Source organism: Chelonoidis abingdonii, chromosome 4 (genome assembly GCF_003597395.2).
Source record: "Chelonoidis abingdonii isolate Lonesome George chromosome 4, CheloAbing_2.0, whole genome shotgun sequence".
Lineage (NCBI taxonomy): Eukaryota > Metazoa > Chordata > Testudines > Testudinidae > Chelonoidis > Chelonoidis abingdonii.
In genome coordinates, this window is record NC_133772.1 from 33,295,468 (window position 1) to 33,312,265 (window position 16,798).

Genomic DNA, 16,798 nt, shown 5'->3' on the forward strand with positions numbered 1-16,798 from the left:
CTTTTGAAAACAAAGGGGCTGGAGAGAAACTAGTCGAACAGTTGTATTAAGGAATTCAGAGCAGATTGAGGAAACTATAGGGCGTGGCTGTGGAGGAGGTAATGGAAATAGTCACCAAGGAGAGGAAGTAGGGCCAATACCTAGAATATTTAAGATGCAACAGGGTGTGTAAATTCCTAAGTGACTGGTGTTCACCTTAGGTGCCTTGTTAAGACCAAGAGACTTCACCTAGTTGCCAAGCAGTCTTCTGTCTTAGGTGTGGGGTGTATCTCTTGCTTTCCCAGTCTGGGGAGGTGGTCCTTTGTGTCTTGCATCTTTTTAAAAATTGGGAGAGGTCTCTTCAAAGAAAGATGTGCAAAATAGGGAGATGAACAGAGAGAGAAAAGTGAAATGGCTCCAAAGGGCAGAGCAGATGGATGACCCCCGTAAAATTGGGCACTAACTCCCTCTCTTTCTCTCGCCCTTTAATCCTCTTCCTCCTCTCTTTGCTTTCCAGTGTTTAATAAACGCCCTCCCACCAACGCACTTAGGAAACCTCCCTCCCTTTCCCAGCTGGAAGATTAGCTGCCAAGAAGTCTTCTGTATTAGGTGTGGGGTGTATCTCTTGCTTTCCCAGTCTGGGGAGGTGGTCCTTTGCATCTTGCATCTTTTGAAAAATTGGGAGAGGTCTCTTCAAAGACAGATGTGCAAAATAGAAGCCTGCTCAGCTCCTGGCATGTTTTACAGCCAGTCAACATGCATCAGTGGGGCATGTAGAACTGGAAAAAGAGAGCAGAGTAAGGCTATGTCTACACTACGCTACACTATGTCTTCAGCTGGCATAGGTCAGGCAAATGAAGAGGGTTGATCCCTGACTGACATAGCAGAAGCCCCTCATGTAGATGCAGCTATGTCAACAAAACCCCACTTTTACTGGTGATTTTCTCGTGGGGAGTGTTTTTACTGTATTGGTACAAAGCACAGCTTTGCCAGTCTAAATTGCGTCCCCACTACAGCACTTTGCCAGTGAAGTGTGCTGGCATTCCTATACTGGTAAAGCACTTCTAGTGCAGCCACAGTCTAAATGCCCATGTCACTTGCAATGTTAAAAATACCTTTTCAGACAGATCTGACATTTCTGATCCAGTGTGAAGCGGCCTCGTGAAGAGGGAAGGTGCTGTACAGTCTGGGTGTGGTCTTTGTTCAGGGTTGCAAATAAGAAGGTAACTTATCAAAGTCCTGGGCCAGTTGCTTGCTTGGATATTGAAAGCATGGAGCAGTCCTTGTTAGCTGAAACCATTTGGGATGGAGGGAACTGGGCTACATAGCAGCAGAAGCTTTGCTATTAGACTAAGAAACTGGTGCATGTGGTGGATCCCGAGAATCTCTTGGACACTGACAAATTCCTAAACTTGCTTATTGAAAACCTGAACCAACTGAGAGGCCAAGGAGGAGTAGAACTAGCACTAGTGCTAAGCACTTCCTGATTATGACTATAGATGTTAGCACTGGCACACCGTGATCCATCTTGGATCACCGTCATTCTCAGACAACCTAGGATTGAAGAAGCAAGAAGAAACTCAGGCATAAGTGGTAGAAAATGGTACTGGAAGCTGGCTGTATCAGAATGTATTTTCTACCACTGCCATGAGGGAGATAGAGAGCCTACTTCTTCCTGGCCATGGAGGTAGCAAAGCAAGCCCCGTAGAATTTTTCTAGACTGCAAACTCAGCTGGCCGCCACTCAACCCCAGAACACAGCACCTCTCACTGCAAGGAATTATCCTCTTAGTTCACTAAGACAATCACTCACATCCTGGATGGCCTCATAGACCACAGAATAAAGAGCCAGAAGCAGCTTATTCTCACAAGAAATAACATTTCTCTACTTTAATCAAGGCACTAGACACTCAACACACATACTCTCACAAGCAAATAAAAAACAAACAATGAATCAAGCTGTGTTTCACCCAGGCCTGGAAAGAAGAAAAGGAGAGAGAGAGTTTGTTACTGTTGTTTCTATATTTAAGTGCTTGGGAAGTGCTCAGAAACAACCATACAGCAGTGGGAGACACATAGGTATCACAATAGACTTTAGAAAAGAATGGATTTATTGGCAAAGCTGGACACAGGTCTCTCCTGCATGACAGCTCCCATCCCTACTCATCTGTTCTTTCCATAACTCTTCATGTTGTTTTATAGAGTCATGCATTTTAAGGCCAGAAGGGACCATTGTGATCATCTGCCTGACCTCCTGTGTAACACAGACCACAGAATTTCACACAGTGATTCCTGCATCAAATTTAACAACGGGTGGAAATGTTTGTACCCAATACAAATCAGAAACCCATGGCTGTCAACCTAAGAATCCCAGGCTGTAGGTTAGCAAGCTAAATGGGGAGCTGCGGGTTCCGCAGAGTATCTAGCCCAGGACCTTGTAAAGCAGACATGTTACAGGAACCTCCTGCATATACAGATTGCTAAGGGATCTTAAAACTCCGCGGATTTTTGAAGTGTCATCCTGAAAAGGTATTTACATTTCAGTGACCTAAAAGAAGGAGCATCCAGTGAAGGGATGAAACTTGTTAATGGTACAAAACTAGAGCAACTGTAGGAGATCAGGAGCTAATCAGTACAAATATGTTAATAAATGGCAGAATGGCTTGGACAGACAAGGAGCAAGATCAGGGCAATGGAGAGAAATGTGAAATAACGAGGCTTAGATTTAAGAAGAAGGAAGTCACACAACTGTGAAGGAATGGCAGGAACACAGAATGGGAGGAGGGTTAATGGGATGGATGGCAGGAAGCAGGAGGAGGACTGATGACATGGAGCAGAGGAGTGTCTGGAGAACAGTCTGGGTGTGTAAGTGGTCATTAAAATGCAATGCAAACTCCAGGAAGTAGGGGTCTGATCCAAAGTGCATTGAAGTCAGTGAGAGTCTTTCCATTTACTTCAGCAGCTTTTGGATCAGACCCTAATTGCAACCATGTATAAAGGACTTGTCATCGTATATCCAGTTCATGTGACTCCTGTTCCCCCTCTGTTGTTTTTTTAATTTGGCTGGAAACATGCCTTGTGGAGTGCCTTCGGGTTGGCTCCTTGAACATATATAACCCTGAGTAACAGTTTTGCAACAGAGTGCTAGCAGAATTGTCTCCTAGGCATATAAGTATCTTGCCTCTTTCAGTGGCTACTACGTGATGCTTCAGAGGAAGGTGAAACTCTCCATAATGAGTCTAGTCAACTGTGCTATACCGTTGGGGGAAATGATTTTCTGAACTTTTGCAAGCAATCCTGATTTCTCTGTTAACTTTTTGCTTGCTTTCTTAGTGACTTCAGCTGCTTGTGTTCTACTTGTTTATGTAAATATCTTAAACCCTTTTAATATCCTCTGATAAACATTACCATACTGTAAAAGCAGCAAAGAGTCCTGTGGCACCTTATAGACTAATAGACATTGGAGCATGAACTTTCGTGGGTGAATACCACGAAGCTATTAGTCTATAAGGTGCCACAGGACTCTGCTGCTTTTACAGATCCAGACTAACATGGCTACCCCTCTGATACTATTGCCATACTGATTTCCTGCAGCAGTGAGTTCCATGAATTGGCTCTTCTCTGAAAGAAGAAGGATTTCCTTTTTCATTGCTGCCTTTCAGTTCAATGACTGGCCCATAGCTCTCATATTATGTGTCTGGCTGGGTAGAAGAAGCCCAATGTCTGTCCCTGAACCATTCCTTGTAAACTGTAGAGCAAATTTATTTTCTCAGTTTGGTTTTTGCCTCTTGAGACTGGTAATTTCTGGTTTGTTTTCACAGAGGTCTCAGTGTTTCACCTTTGAAGATGAAGAGCGAGAGGAGAGGAAGGTATGTCCTTTGTTTCTTACTATGGCTAACCAGAGGCACCTGAATGCAGAGCAGTGAATGCCAAAGGGCTTGGTGAGAGATGGCAAATCCCAGAGAGAAGCTAGTGCTCTCTCACTGAGACTGGGTCACTGATGGGGGAGCATTGAGTTAGAACAGTGGTCCCCTGAGTCAGTTTGTCAGCAGTATCCATTCCTGATCCAGGGGCAGGTTCTACATAGCACGATGCCACGTCTGCTGTCCCTCTCCTTCCTCCCCAGGGCCATGCAAGTTATTCCTCAATGCTTTTTCATGACGTCTTTTATGGTTCTTGATAAATAGTGTGAAAAAGCTATTGCCTGAATCTCGTATTTCAGACACTGGAATAGAAAATCACTGTCTGTCTCAGTCTCCTCTGTCACATTGCCTGCACCTTCTCTACTTTGAGTTTGGATACACACCCTACAACATTCTTGCCACCACCCCTACAGGTAGACAAATGCCCACCATGTGCATGCATGTGCACACGGCCACACAAACATCACCTAAATAGACATATCGTACAGGAAAACACTTGGCACCTATGCTGACACACAGACCAAAGTCATGCCTTCTTTAACTCCACCACAGTGAATGAAATTATGCCAGAGTTGAATGTGGCCTGCAGAATGTAATATACACAGAGGCACACACCTGCCACCACCCAGGTAGCCAGAATAATACTCTCCACCTGCATAGACACACTGAGGCCTTTATCTATAGTGGAGAAATGTAATGTGGTACAAAATGATTGTACCTCCTCAGTCAGTGGAAATGTCTTTTGTGTCTACACACAGAAGTGACCCATAGATAGAGGGTGAGAAATACGCTGAATACCCTTGGATTCTGTAGCAGTAAGCAACGATGAATCCTATGGCAAAGAGCTTTTAAAAGGAGCAATCTCATCAACCAGAGACAACCACTTACATACACCACCCTGCCTTACGAAAGGACAAAACAGTATTAGGGCCCAGTGGAGACTCCAGCTACCGCAAGAGAGCAGCTACTCCATTAGAGAGGCCCAGCTTCTCTGTGGAGTTTTTGATGCTACACTATTTGTCAGGGAAGGGCGGGAAGGGGGTGTTTTTTATACTAAATGGCTTTTATAATCTTAAAATATACAATATAAACAAAAAAAAAAACCTCCAGTGCTTCAAGAACTCCATCAAAAACTCTTTCTTGGGTGGCAGAAGGATCCTGATTTTGAAGGTCTTATCTTGCAACAAAGCATGAAGTGATCATATATCCATTATTCTTCATAAAGGCTACCTCTGGAAGGCCCTCTCCTCATTCAGTTCACTTTGGATCATTCCCAGAAAGGCTTAAGATTTACTGCAAAACCCCACTGATTCATGCACCATTGATCCACAGTCTCCAAAATTCACTCACATGGCAAATGACTGTCTCACCTCTCATCACAGATTGAATGGCAGTGAGCGAGCTGTAGTGAAGTATTATCTTGCAGTGGCATCATTACTTATGCAACATATGCAGAACATTTACGTGTGTCATATGAAGTGATATACATTGAAACAAAACTATGCAGGGTTGTACCTTTGCTCTTATTGCTGTTTTGTTTTCTTACTCGCTGATCTGCAAGGTATCAGCAATTCACAATGGGACAGATCCTCAGCTGGTGTAAATTAGTATTGATGGAGCTATCCCAGTTTACCCCAGCAGGGAGACTGGGCCAATAAGTCTCCTAGTCATTGGTGAGAATTAGTGACATTCTACTATATCTAAACCTTTTGAGAGATTTTCCCTTCTTCCCACCCTCTTCTCAGCCCAGCTAGATCCTCCATCCTTCCCTTAACTTTGTATTACCCTTCCCTCAGGTCCTTCAGCCTGCTCCCCCATCCCCAGTATCACCTGCTCTCTGACCTTGAGACTCCCATTACATTCCCCTCCCCCAATTTTGTACTCCTTTCCATGCATTATTGCTAGATGTGGGTCAGAACCCACACTCTGGAGCCAAATGCCCTTGAGCTTTGGAAAGTTCACATCTTGATCTGAACTTTATGGTAGGCCCATCTCTAGATACTGCTTATATGTTTCAACATGGTGCATTACACAGTGCGCACTTGTGAGAACAGAAGTTGAAATGTCAGAACTAAGGCATTGTTTGCCATGTTTTCATTTTTCCCTTCCAACTCCCCAGAAAATGGCCCAGCTGCTGATCAAGTTCCTGGAGAGAGAGCTCCAGCCCTCCTGCCAAGTCACATGTTTGGAAAGCATCCGCATCCTGTCCCGGGACAAAAGCTGCCTTGACCCCTTTACCACCAGGGAAGGCCTGCAAACCTTGGCCAGACATGCTGGCATTGATTATTCAGAGGAGCTCATTCGGGAAGTCCCAGACCTAGATGTGATCCTGGAGGCCCTCAAATGCCTCTGCAACATCGTCTTCAGCAGTCCCCGGGCACAAGAGCTGACGGCTGAGGCCCGACTAGTGGTGGGTCTTACGGAGCGCATCAAACTCTACAATGAGAAGAACCTCCCCCATGAGGTCAAGTTTTTTGACCTGCGTCTTCTGTTCCTGCTGACAGCACTGAGGGTGGACATCCGGCAGCAGCTGGCCCAGGAGCTCAGGGGCATCAGCCTGATGACAGACACGCTGGAGCTGACGCTAGGGGTGAAATGGCTGGACCCCCATGAGGTAGCCACTGAGGAGAGCCCTCCCCTACCCCTGCCACGCCAGGAGACAGAGCGTACCATGGAGATCCTTAAGGTGCTCTTTAACATCACATTTGACTCCAGCAAGAGGGATGTGGATGAGGTAAATTTCCCAGAAGTCACTATCCATGCCTTGGTTTGATTGTGGTTTTCCACCTCCACTTAGCATTTCCTCCCTGTTGCGTCTGATGTTGGTGCATCCTCCAGTCTGTGGACTCACGGTTACATACACACATGTAGGAACAGAAGCAGCCCATGGGGCCTTCACTTCTAGAATAGTTTGATGACAACTCTGCTGTCTCTGCCCTATACACTGTAAAAAGCAACAAAGAGTCCTGTGGCAGGTGAATGAACCAGTGATGATGTGGGTGATCTGGTTAGCTCTGTTGATTTGTTTCCTTATTTCCTCGTGCGGGAATCTTCGCCAAGCGTCCTCAAAACTACAATACCCGCATGAGGAAATAAGGAAACAAATCAACAGAGCCAGACATGTACCCAGAAGCCTCCTGCTGCAAGAAAAACCCAAGAAAGAAACCAACAGAACTCCACTGTCCATCACCTATAGTCCTCAGCTAAAACTTCTCCAATTCATCATCAGTAATCTACAACCCATCCTGGACAGCGACCTCTCACTTTCACAGGCCGTGGGAGGCACACAGACAACCCACCAACCTTAAGCATATTCTCTCCAACAACCACACACTACCCCATAGTAACTCTAACTCAGGAACCAATCCATGCAACAAACCTTGAAGCCAACTCTGCCCACATATTTACACCAGCGACACCATTACAGGACCTAACCAGATCAGCCACAACATCACTGGTTCATTCACCTGCACTTCCACTAATGTAATATATGCCATCATGTGCCAGCAATGCCCCTCTGCTATGTACATCGGCCAAACTGGACAATCCCTACATAAAAGGATTAATGGACACAAATTAGACATTAGGAATGGCAATATACAAAAACCTGTAGGAGAAGACTTCAACCTCCCTGGTCACACAATAGCAGATTTAAAGGTAGCCATCCTACAGCAAAAAAAACTTCAGGACCAGACTTCAAAGAGAAGCTGCTGAGCTTCAGTTCATTTGCAAATTTGACACCATCAGCTCAGGATTAAAGAAGGACTGTGAATGGCTAGCCAACTACAAAAGTAGGTTCTCCTCCCTTGGTTTTCACACCTCAACTGCTAGAAGAGGGCTCATCCTCCCTGATTGAATTGACCTCCTTATCTCCAGACTGATTCTGACCTGCATATTTATACCTGCCTCTGGAAATTTCCACCACATGCGTCTGACGAAGTGCGTATTCACCCATGAAAGCTTATACTCCAATACGTCTGTTAGTCTATAAGGTGCCACAGGACTCTTTGTTGCTTTTTACAGATCCAGACTAACAAAGCTACCCCTCTGATACTTGCCCTGTACACTGTTAACACTTAACAAATTGTGGCATTTTAATAACCCTTAATTTTTGTAAACTTTTTTATGACTTTAAAAATAACGTCTTTGTGACGGAAGAGGGCAAAACAGTCATGTAACTCAACTTTGAAATGGCCAAGGCATGGCCCTTTTCCGCCTTCTGTGGTAACTAATGGGTATGATGGAGGTTGCAGATGGCTAACTCTTAGGAATGTTTGTGGCCTCTGTTGGCCCCTGGATTAACCGTGTAGTGTGATGGACGACTTGGGAGGGATATGGAGCAAGATAAAGGACAAGCAAATACATGAGCATGGTAGGAAGCCAAAAGAGAGTTCTGCAGACATTGCCATGATTGGTATCTTACTCCACTTTACCAAGATTTGGTTGTTCTTGGTATCAATGTACAGAAGCATTCTGTTCCCAAAACAGCAATAGAGAGGCAAAACGGCAAACAGACCCTGGGATTTCAGGGACTGCAGAGATGTGCTTCCCTTTCATAATCAGGATTTTTGTTTTCTGTTTTGGGGTCAGGAAGATGCTGCTCTGTACCGACGCCTGGGCGCTCTCCTGCGTCACTGCCTGATGATTTCAGCTGATGGAGAGGACCGGACAGAAGAATTCCATAGGTGAAGATCATTGTCCTGGCATAAGACTTGAACCCACATAACCTTCTTACCCAGACGAGAAAGTGCTACTATCTAAGCCATCCTGACACTAAGGATCAGATTCTGACACTCTGACTCATGCTGAATGCTATCTTTCTCTACACGTAGTCCTGCTGAATGGAATGGGACTACTTGTCAGAGCAAGAATTGCTCACCAACTTGAAAAAGGTCTTCACAATCTGGCCTTAAATATCTAACCATATCCTGAGTCATACTGAGCAGTTGCCATATATTGGGCAATTGATATTGACAGTTGTCATTAGAGAGAGAGCTGAGACCTCCCAAAATCAGGTCATGTTTGACCTTTGTGTGCACACACTTTGATTAGTTTGGTTGTAGAAGAGTCCATTTGCAGGTCCCAGCAAATGATGGTTTTTTATCTTACCCTCCAGCGCATCATATTACTAGAATTTAGAAATTAACTTGTTCCTTGGAGAGTAAAAGGATCTACATTAACACAGAGCCTTTGATGTCTCTTTGTTCCTCCTCTCCCTGTATGTTCAGCCACACTGTTAACCTCTTGGGCAACCTCCCTCTCATGTGTCTGGATGTCCTGTTGACCCCGAAGGTGCGGCCAGGCTCGCTTGAGTACATGGGCGTCAACATGGATGCAGTCAGTGTCCTGCTGGATTTCTTAGAGCGACGACTTGACAGGGTAGGTAGAGGAGATGCTGTTCGGAGTTTTTCCTTGTGCCATCTTTCCATGCAGTACCTTCTCTTCTCACTGTAGGGCAGATTTGGCCCTCCATCTCTGACCAGCAGGGCTACTTTCTCCATTTAAAAAAAAAACCAAGATACCTCACGAGGAGACCACAAGAATATCAGCAAGTGATGGCTGGTTTGGAATTTGCCAGAGTAGTTTGTAGCTATACCTTTAATAGAAGTGGCAGATATTTTCCTGACTAAGGCAAAAAAATTATGGTTGGTGTTTGACAAGGTTCACTGGTTGACTGGACAATAGGGTGGTTAACTTGTTGATTAAAAAGTAATAGATTTATTGGCTGTTTGCATGGCAAGATTCATTGGATGGGAGTTAGTTAACTGACTGACTGATCAGGGTGCTGAAAAGCTGATTGAATCGGAAACCCTGGCACTGGTTAGTTACCAGGTGTGTTGGTCAGCTGTTTGGATATGACAATGTGAGTTGCTGTACAGTAAGCAGTTGATTGATTGGTTAGCTGTTTCTTTCCCGTGACTAACTCAGGAGCTCTGAGGACTGATTGGTGACAATCTCACTTTGAGGTGGAGGACTGGTGGAGTTTTTGTGAGCTTCATTAAGGCAAATCCATCGGGATTAACACCCAACCCCCTCTCCCCTCTCAAATTCCTGGATCTACTACTCCAGCTGCTTAATCTGAGTTTTCCCTGAAGCCAAAAATAAAATTGTTTTTAAGTTCTCCGTTCATTTTCGACAGAAAGGTGTTATATGAAGCAAACCTGTTAAAAACATCACCAACTCAGCAGAACCTTGGGTGTGATCTTCAATCTCTAGAAATACATTGAGCTTTTCTGAGGTGGCTGCACAACTTCTCAGCTCTCTCTGCTGTTGCTCCTGTGTTCCATTGTTTTTCTGGCAGCCCCATGCCATACAGCGAATGTAGAGAGGCTGCCAACTCTGAGCACTGACACAGTGGGAAAGCTGCCGTGGGAAAGCTGCCATGGCACAGATCTGGAATCCTCCGTCCTCATCTCTTTACATACAGGCCTACGCTCTCAGGATCTGTCTTTGCTAGAAACTGGACAGTGAGAACTACGTGAGCTTGTGGTGATCTGTTGTTGTTTCTTCTGGGCTCCTTCACAGGGTCACAAACTGAAGGAGACCTTGACCCCTGTACTGAACCTGCTGACAGAGAGTGCCCGTGTCCACCGCCAGACGAGGAAGTTCCTCAAAGCTAAGGTACTGTATTGGTGTAGGGAGAATCCAAATGATACTAGTGCCGGATTCCTCTGAGGTGGGACAAGAATAACACAAACTTTATGGATACCACCAGCCTCCAAACAGATACCTCGCTTCCTCTGTATATAGATTCTGCTATCCAAGGCTATGAGCCCCACAATACCTGCAACATTTGCCTACGTGCTTGCCGCACTCCCCATAGTTTATTCATTTAATTAATCTGTAAATTGCATAGTGGTATTCTGGAAATCCCAGTGCTGTTCCAGCTTCATCCCTCTTGCTGTGGCTTTGCAGGTGCTGCCTCCACTGCGGGACGTGAAGAATCTCCCTGAGGTGGGGAACTTGCTGCGGAACAAGCTTGTGCGCCTGATGACTCACATTGACACCGACGTGAAGCACTGCGCGGCCGAGTTCCTCTTTGTACTCTGCAAGGAGAGCGGTGAGTAACGAAAATGTCACAGGATGGATGAGATCCTCTGGGATCTTAGTGCCAGGGAGGCAGGGCATGGAATCCAATTTCTGGTCAAAGCCAATTAGAGCTTACACCACATCAGACCTTTCGAGGCTAGAGGACACACCTTGCCACCCCTCAGACACGCTGTCCAGACATTCGGGGCTTGGGGCAGGTAGTACAGGAGTGCACTGTGGAAGCCGGAGTTGCCTTCCCACCTCTCAGACATACCATATAGATGAGCAGTGCTAGTGGTCAGTGAAACACTCTGCAAGGAGACAGCTCCTTCCCACTTCACAGGCACACTGGGCAACATTCAGACCTGCTGTCAACAGATGCAGCTCCACTGATCCATTGTTCAGCCCCTCCAGTGTGGGAAGTCAGATAATAAATCTGATATCATTTGCTTTACCCTCTGCTCCACTGTCACAAAGTTCAGGGGAAGAATTGGTACTTGGGGATTTTGTCTGAGGGAGGAGGACCCAAAGCTGAACTTGCTATTTGAGCACTCAGAAGCGGTGTATTGACTATCAGTGCCACAGTCTGCATTTCCCACCTGCTTCTTCCACATGAGGGACATCCAATGGATGTCTGTGCTGGCTGGTGCCTCTTGTTTAAAACTGGTCACTTTCTCTCAGTCACTCCAGCCTGTCCCCAGGAGGGCTGGTGGGCAGCACGAGGATGTGCTGACTCTCGTGTGTCTCTCCCCATCAGTGTCGCGATTTGTGAAGTACACAGGGTATGGCAATGCAGCTGGGCTCCTGGCAGCACGAGGCCTCATGGCAGGAGGGTGGGCAGAGGGAGAGTATTCTGAGGATGAAGACACGGACACAGAGGAATACAAGGAAGCTAAGCCCAAGTAAGGACCCCTTTTCCTCCACCACCTCTTCCCACAGTCCCTCTCTCCTTACATACTCACAAATCCCTTTCTCCATGCCCATCCTGTCCCTGTGCTCTCACCTACCTCATTACCCACTTTTCTTACCCTATTCCTTTCTGCTCTTCCCCATCCTCTCCGTGCATCCCCCTTCCCAGGGCTTCATCCACTCTCTCCTCCTCACTACTCACATCATTTGATGGCATTTCATCCAAAAATTACCTACTTCCTACTCCAGTGCCTCTCCCACCTCGGGAATGGCTCCCCTCGCGTGACAGCTGCTAGCATGCCCATATCCACTCATGTGCCCTACTGCCAGTCTTATTGCACCTCTCCGGAAAGGCATGGAGATAGGGTAGCATGTGTAATGAGGGCTGAGTTAGAGCTCTGGTCATACCCACCTCCAGCTGCTGGATCCCTGTCTGCAGCCACAGTGATTGTGTTCCTTTCTCCTCAGCAGCGCTTAGCAGTGATGCTGTGATGGGGTGGACAGAGGAACTCTGGGTAGGAAGTCCTACTGAGCTCTGGTTGAATGTAGGATTGGCCATGTCAAATCAAGCCATTAGTCCACCAATTCTGGAATCACCTGGACCACATGTATGTGGAAGAGGAGGGAGGTGAGGTCTCTACAGATGGAGGCCTCTGGAAGAAAGCGACGAGGAGAGGGTGTATTCCCACTCTGGTGGCCAGAGAAGGAGGGGAGGGCTTGGCAGGACTCTCCTACCTAAGGAGAGTGGGGGCTGATGCAGTGGAGCACGGCCAAGTGCCTGGAGTACCTGGCTGTCCCCTGTGATACCACCAGTGCTAGTATCCCAAGGAGAGGAGAGATCATGTGCTCTGTGGCCAGCTCTGCTCTCATGCTATTGTAGACTCATAGATGCAGCTTGCTTTTCAATGAACTTGTTTCTCTCTTCTGTGTCTCTCTTTTTCTCTCTCTACCTCCTGTTCCTATCATTGCATTCAGCATTAACCCAGTGACAGGTCGTGTGGAGGAGAAGCTTCCCAACCCCATGGAAGGGATGACTGAGGAGCAGAAGGAGTATGAAGCCATGAAGCTGGTTAACATGTTTGACAAGTTGTCCAGGTATCAGAAGAGAGAACGGAGTGTGCGTGGTTGTGGTTTGGGGATGCAGTGGGAATGCACTAGAAGAAAAAGTCCTGGCAACACTGAGATTGGGGAGACCCAGGTTTGTCATAGAGTCATGACTATGGCAGGTCAGTGCAGTAGGATAGTCTTAATGGGCACACAACTACGTATATGCCTTGAGGAGGAGGGGAATCCCAGCTCTGTGCAGTGAGTGTTTGGTAGAAGTCCAGGGCCCTGGAAGGTCATGGGGGAAGGACTTGGGGTGATTGCTGGGAAGATTTAACATGTGAATAAATCAACAGAGCTGAATTCTGTTACCCCAGCAAAAGGAGTTCAGGGGCCTTGGCCAAACCTCATTGATACAGCAATAGACTAAGAAACTACCACATAATGTGTTTTCCACCTCCCAGTGCATCGGGAGTTGTCACCTCACCAGAGTTCAGCTTGGGAGTTCTCTAGCAGATGGTGGCATTCCCCCTGGGTGGCTGCTGGTAGGAAGTAGCATTTCAGCCACAGATGGCAGCCAGTGGCACCAATTCTCCTTCCCCACAGGAGAGCCTTCTCCACTAGGCGCTCATCCATCATTCAGGGGCACTGCAGACAGGGGTCCGGGATCTACCTGGAGAGTTCAGAAGGCACAGAGATGGGAAAGAAAAGGGCAGTTCATTTAATGCTGATGGCACATGTGTCAAAGAGAGAGAAACTCATCTTGGTGCCAGTCCTAACATTACACTACAGTGGTTCAGCTAGCACTCCCTGCCTCTGCCCAGTGCTGCTCCGGACAGTGTCAGGAATGCCTAGGAGATTCTAGAACCCAACCAGTGTAGCAGGAGCTTAAAGTGGCAGCTCCTGGGATCTCCAATGCTAATTCCAACATGACTGGAGTTCTGGGCCCCTAGCACACCCTGCCGCAGGGGCTGCACTCTTCGAGTTGCTTGAGAAGAGGCATCAATCCATTCCTTGGACTTGATTTGCTGGGCTGTGGGATTCTTTCTGTGGCCTTTTGAAGCTTTGCAAGTGGAAGTACAGAGCCAGATATGCAGAGGTGGGGAGCTCAATGTGAGTTGTAGATGCCCAGAACTTCTGAAAACCAGCCCCTCGTTCTTTTCAAAGGTTTATTCCTTCCTTAGGTGCATGGGGATGTTGTTGCTGGAACCAGGCCTGTTTCTTTAACTGGGGGGCCTCTACTGCACTGGTATCCCACAAAGAATTCTCTCTGACTGCCATCTGGAGGTGCCCACAGGTACCTCAGAGGATGGACACGAGTGCTCCGCGATGTGAGCCTTCCCCAGTCTCCCAGCTCTGTAGTCCCTCCAGTAACATGATGTGGTTTCTCCTGGGAACTCCTTTTGCCAAAAATAACTCTGCTATTTCCTTCTGTATTGCAGACAGCAAGTCATCCAGCCGATGGGGATGACTCCAGGGGGCAATCTCACCTCTCTGGAGAACGCTGTGCATGAGCTGGCAGAGGAGAGGTCATCGTCTGACTCTGACTTGGGGTTGGACTGATTCACACCACTCCACACTCCTCCTCCCCCTCCCCCCCCCAAGGACTGTGGGCTCTCCACTCTCCCTCCAGAACTGGTGCTGCATCCAGAGGATAATACTGGGTGAGGACTCTCCCAGTGGGATCTGAATCAGGACTGGAGTCCACTGTCCAGATGGATAACAACCACTTCCTCTCCGGTCCCATAACCACCTCTCCTTTCCCAAAGAGCTAGCCACAGCTTGGTTTCATCTTGGTCTCTTTCCCTCTGTGTCCCTGAGGATCTCACACTCCAACTCAAGCCCAGGATTGTCCAGTAGGACTTTTATAAAGAGAGATTGGGAAGGGGGAGGAGGGAATATCTTCTTACACCAGTGGGGTCCAGTAGCATGTGGAGCATTGTGTGTGCTGACTTATGTGTAGGCACATCACTGTCTGTGCATCTGAGTGTTTTTATGGGGTGTGGGTGTTTTTATAGTATGTATGTGAGGCACTTGTGCAGTGTGCATGCATTTGTAAGGGCACATGAGGGTGTGCCTGTGTCAGAGAACATATGTGGTAATTTGGGAACATGAGATGTGTGTGAATGTGTCTATACAAGTACATGCCTGGGACATATGTAGTGATTAGAAGAGTGGGGGCATTATATGTCTACATACTGACGGTATGTACTTGTACGGGTGAGCCTGGGTGTATTGGGTGTATGCAATTGTATATGTACAGATGGCACATGTCAACATGTAATATTTAGATACACATATAGATAATAGTTGTGGGCATGTGAGGGGTGTATACATGAGTGGCTCTGGAGTGTACAGGTGGGGATGTGAGTGTAATATTTAAGCACATCTGCCTGTCTGTACTCATGTTAGGATACATGTACTCCTTCTGTGTGGGGGTATGAGAATATAGCTCTTGTGAAAAACTTTCAGCACTCACACTGACTGCAGGATTGACATTTGCAGGTGACTGTTTGCCATTAATGCTTTGATTTGTAGTCTATAGCACTGTGCAGTGTCCCTGTTTCCACTACCCTCAGTTTCCTGGAGTAACTTCTCCCATTCTGCTTTCTGAACGAAAGGCAGAGACCCCTTGCGTAGTTTCTTGCTGAATCATCTGCTTCAGCTCCCACAAATCCCCAGCTCTTTGCACTCCCAGGCTGGTATCAAATCCCCTCCTGCACTCTGGCGTAGACTTTTCTGTTTAAAGAAGAGAAACTATCTTCCAATTTGTCTCCTGTACCAAGAGTTTCAGAACATATTAGCACAAATAAGAATTACACTAGAATAAAGGAAACCTTCTGACAGACGAGTGTGTGTCAGTGATTCATCTGAGTGGTGTCACAACTCTAAGCAAATTAGAAAATGGTCAGTGTTTCTGGGGGTCAGTCATATAGCCATGATCATTCCACACATTAGTTTTATTCCCAAATAATAGGCAATATTAAGAGACAGTTAAAGGGTGAAACTAGCTCTAGTTTCAAAAAAACCAAACATATCACTGGATGTTTAATTTGAAACATCTAAGCACCTGAGATTCAGGAAATTCTAAATTCCACTAACATCTTTAATTCTGCCCCACCCCGTCCCTCGTGACATGCACTGTAGCTATAGGAGCATGATAAAATATTCCAATTACTTTTTAAATGGTTGTAATTATTAAAAATAAGTAATACAGTCCATGCATGTTAGTTCCCTTTTCTGCTCTGTGTAGAATATCTAAGGGCATATACCAAATTGCAGAATGAGGTTTTCAGCTAGTGTTTGTGGAGTGGATCTTGGCAAAATGGTTAGCTGCTTGTATGTAGATAGTGGGGTTTCTGACTCATACTGAATGAGAGAGTAGGTTAAGCATAGCAGTGTTTCTCTCCTGAGATGATGGTCAGGAAGGGTTGGGCCTTGTGGCTTATCGCTGAACAGGTTGTGGTCCAGGAAATCAAGGTGGTGTTGGAGCCCTGGCGGGCAGAAGTGCAGCTATGGAGGGCAGTTGGGGGACTGGAGAATTGGGGATTTTTCCTAAAAACATCTCCTCCTGTGAACTGTTTAAGGGGAGAAAAACAATTCTAAATATACTTTGCAGTTGGTTTACATTTTAAAGGCTGTCTCTGCAAGAGAAAAAGGCTAGAGATTTACTTCTTTAAAAATGCAAGTTTAGATCTGCACCTAGTGAAGAACTTTGTGGAAGTTTTTAAACTCCAAGGAGTTTAAAAGGAGAAAAAAAATTGAATAACTCAAAAATTAACCCACTAAACTTCACTAACAGACAGCAGCTCCCTGAGAGAACAGGAGAAATCAAATGTGGAAATTCTGAGTCAAGCCATTTTATTTTTATTTATTTTTCTAACATAGAAGTTGGCAAAAAATAGTAGTGAACTT

At 46.2% G+C, this 16,798-nt stretch overlaps 1 protein-coding gene across 3 annotated transcripts in view; it reads left to right on the top strand.

Annotated features, from left to right (window-relative positions):
- Nucleotides 1–15,729, top strand: part of RIC8A (RIC8 guanine nucleotide exchange factor A) — a 26,814-nt gene extending 11,085 nt beyond the window's left edge. For all 3 annotated transcript variants that reach the window (XM_075065025.1, XM_075065026.1, XM_032799944.2), the window contains 9 exons: nt 3,800–3,847; nt 6,021–6,635; nt 8,492–8,586; nt 9,130–9,280; nt 10,427–10,522; nt 10,817–10,961; nt 11,688–11,832; nt 12,815–12,934; nt 14,326–15,729. In XM_075065025.1, the coding sequence (XP_074921126.1) occupies nt 3,800–3,847; nt 6,021–6,635; nt 8,492–8,586; nt 9,130–9,280; nt 10,427–10,522; nt 10,817–10,961; nt 11,688–11,832; nt 12,815–12,934; nt 14,326–14,446 (1,536 nt within the window). In that variant the 3' untranslated portion in view covers nt 14,447–15,729. The remainder of the gene's footprint in view (nt 1–3,799; nt 3,848–6,020; nt 6,636–8,491; nt 8,587–9,129; nt 9,281–10,426; nt 10,523–10,816; nt 10,962–11,687; nt 11,833–12,814; nt 12,935–14,325) is intronic.
- Nucleotides 15,730–16,798: the final 1,069 nt, after the last annotated feature.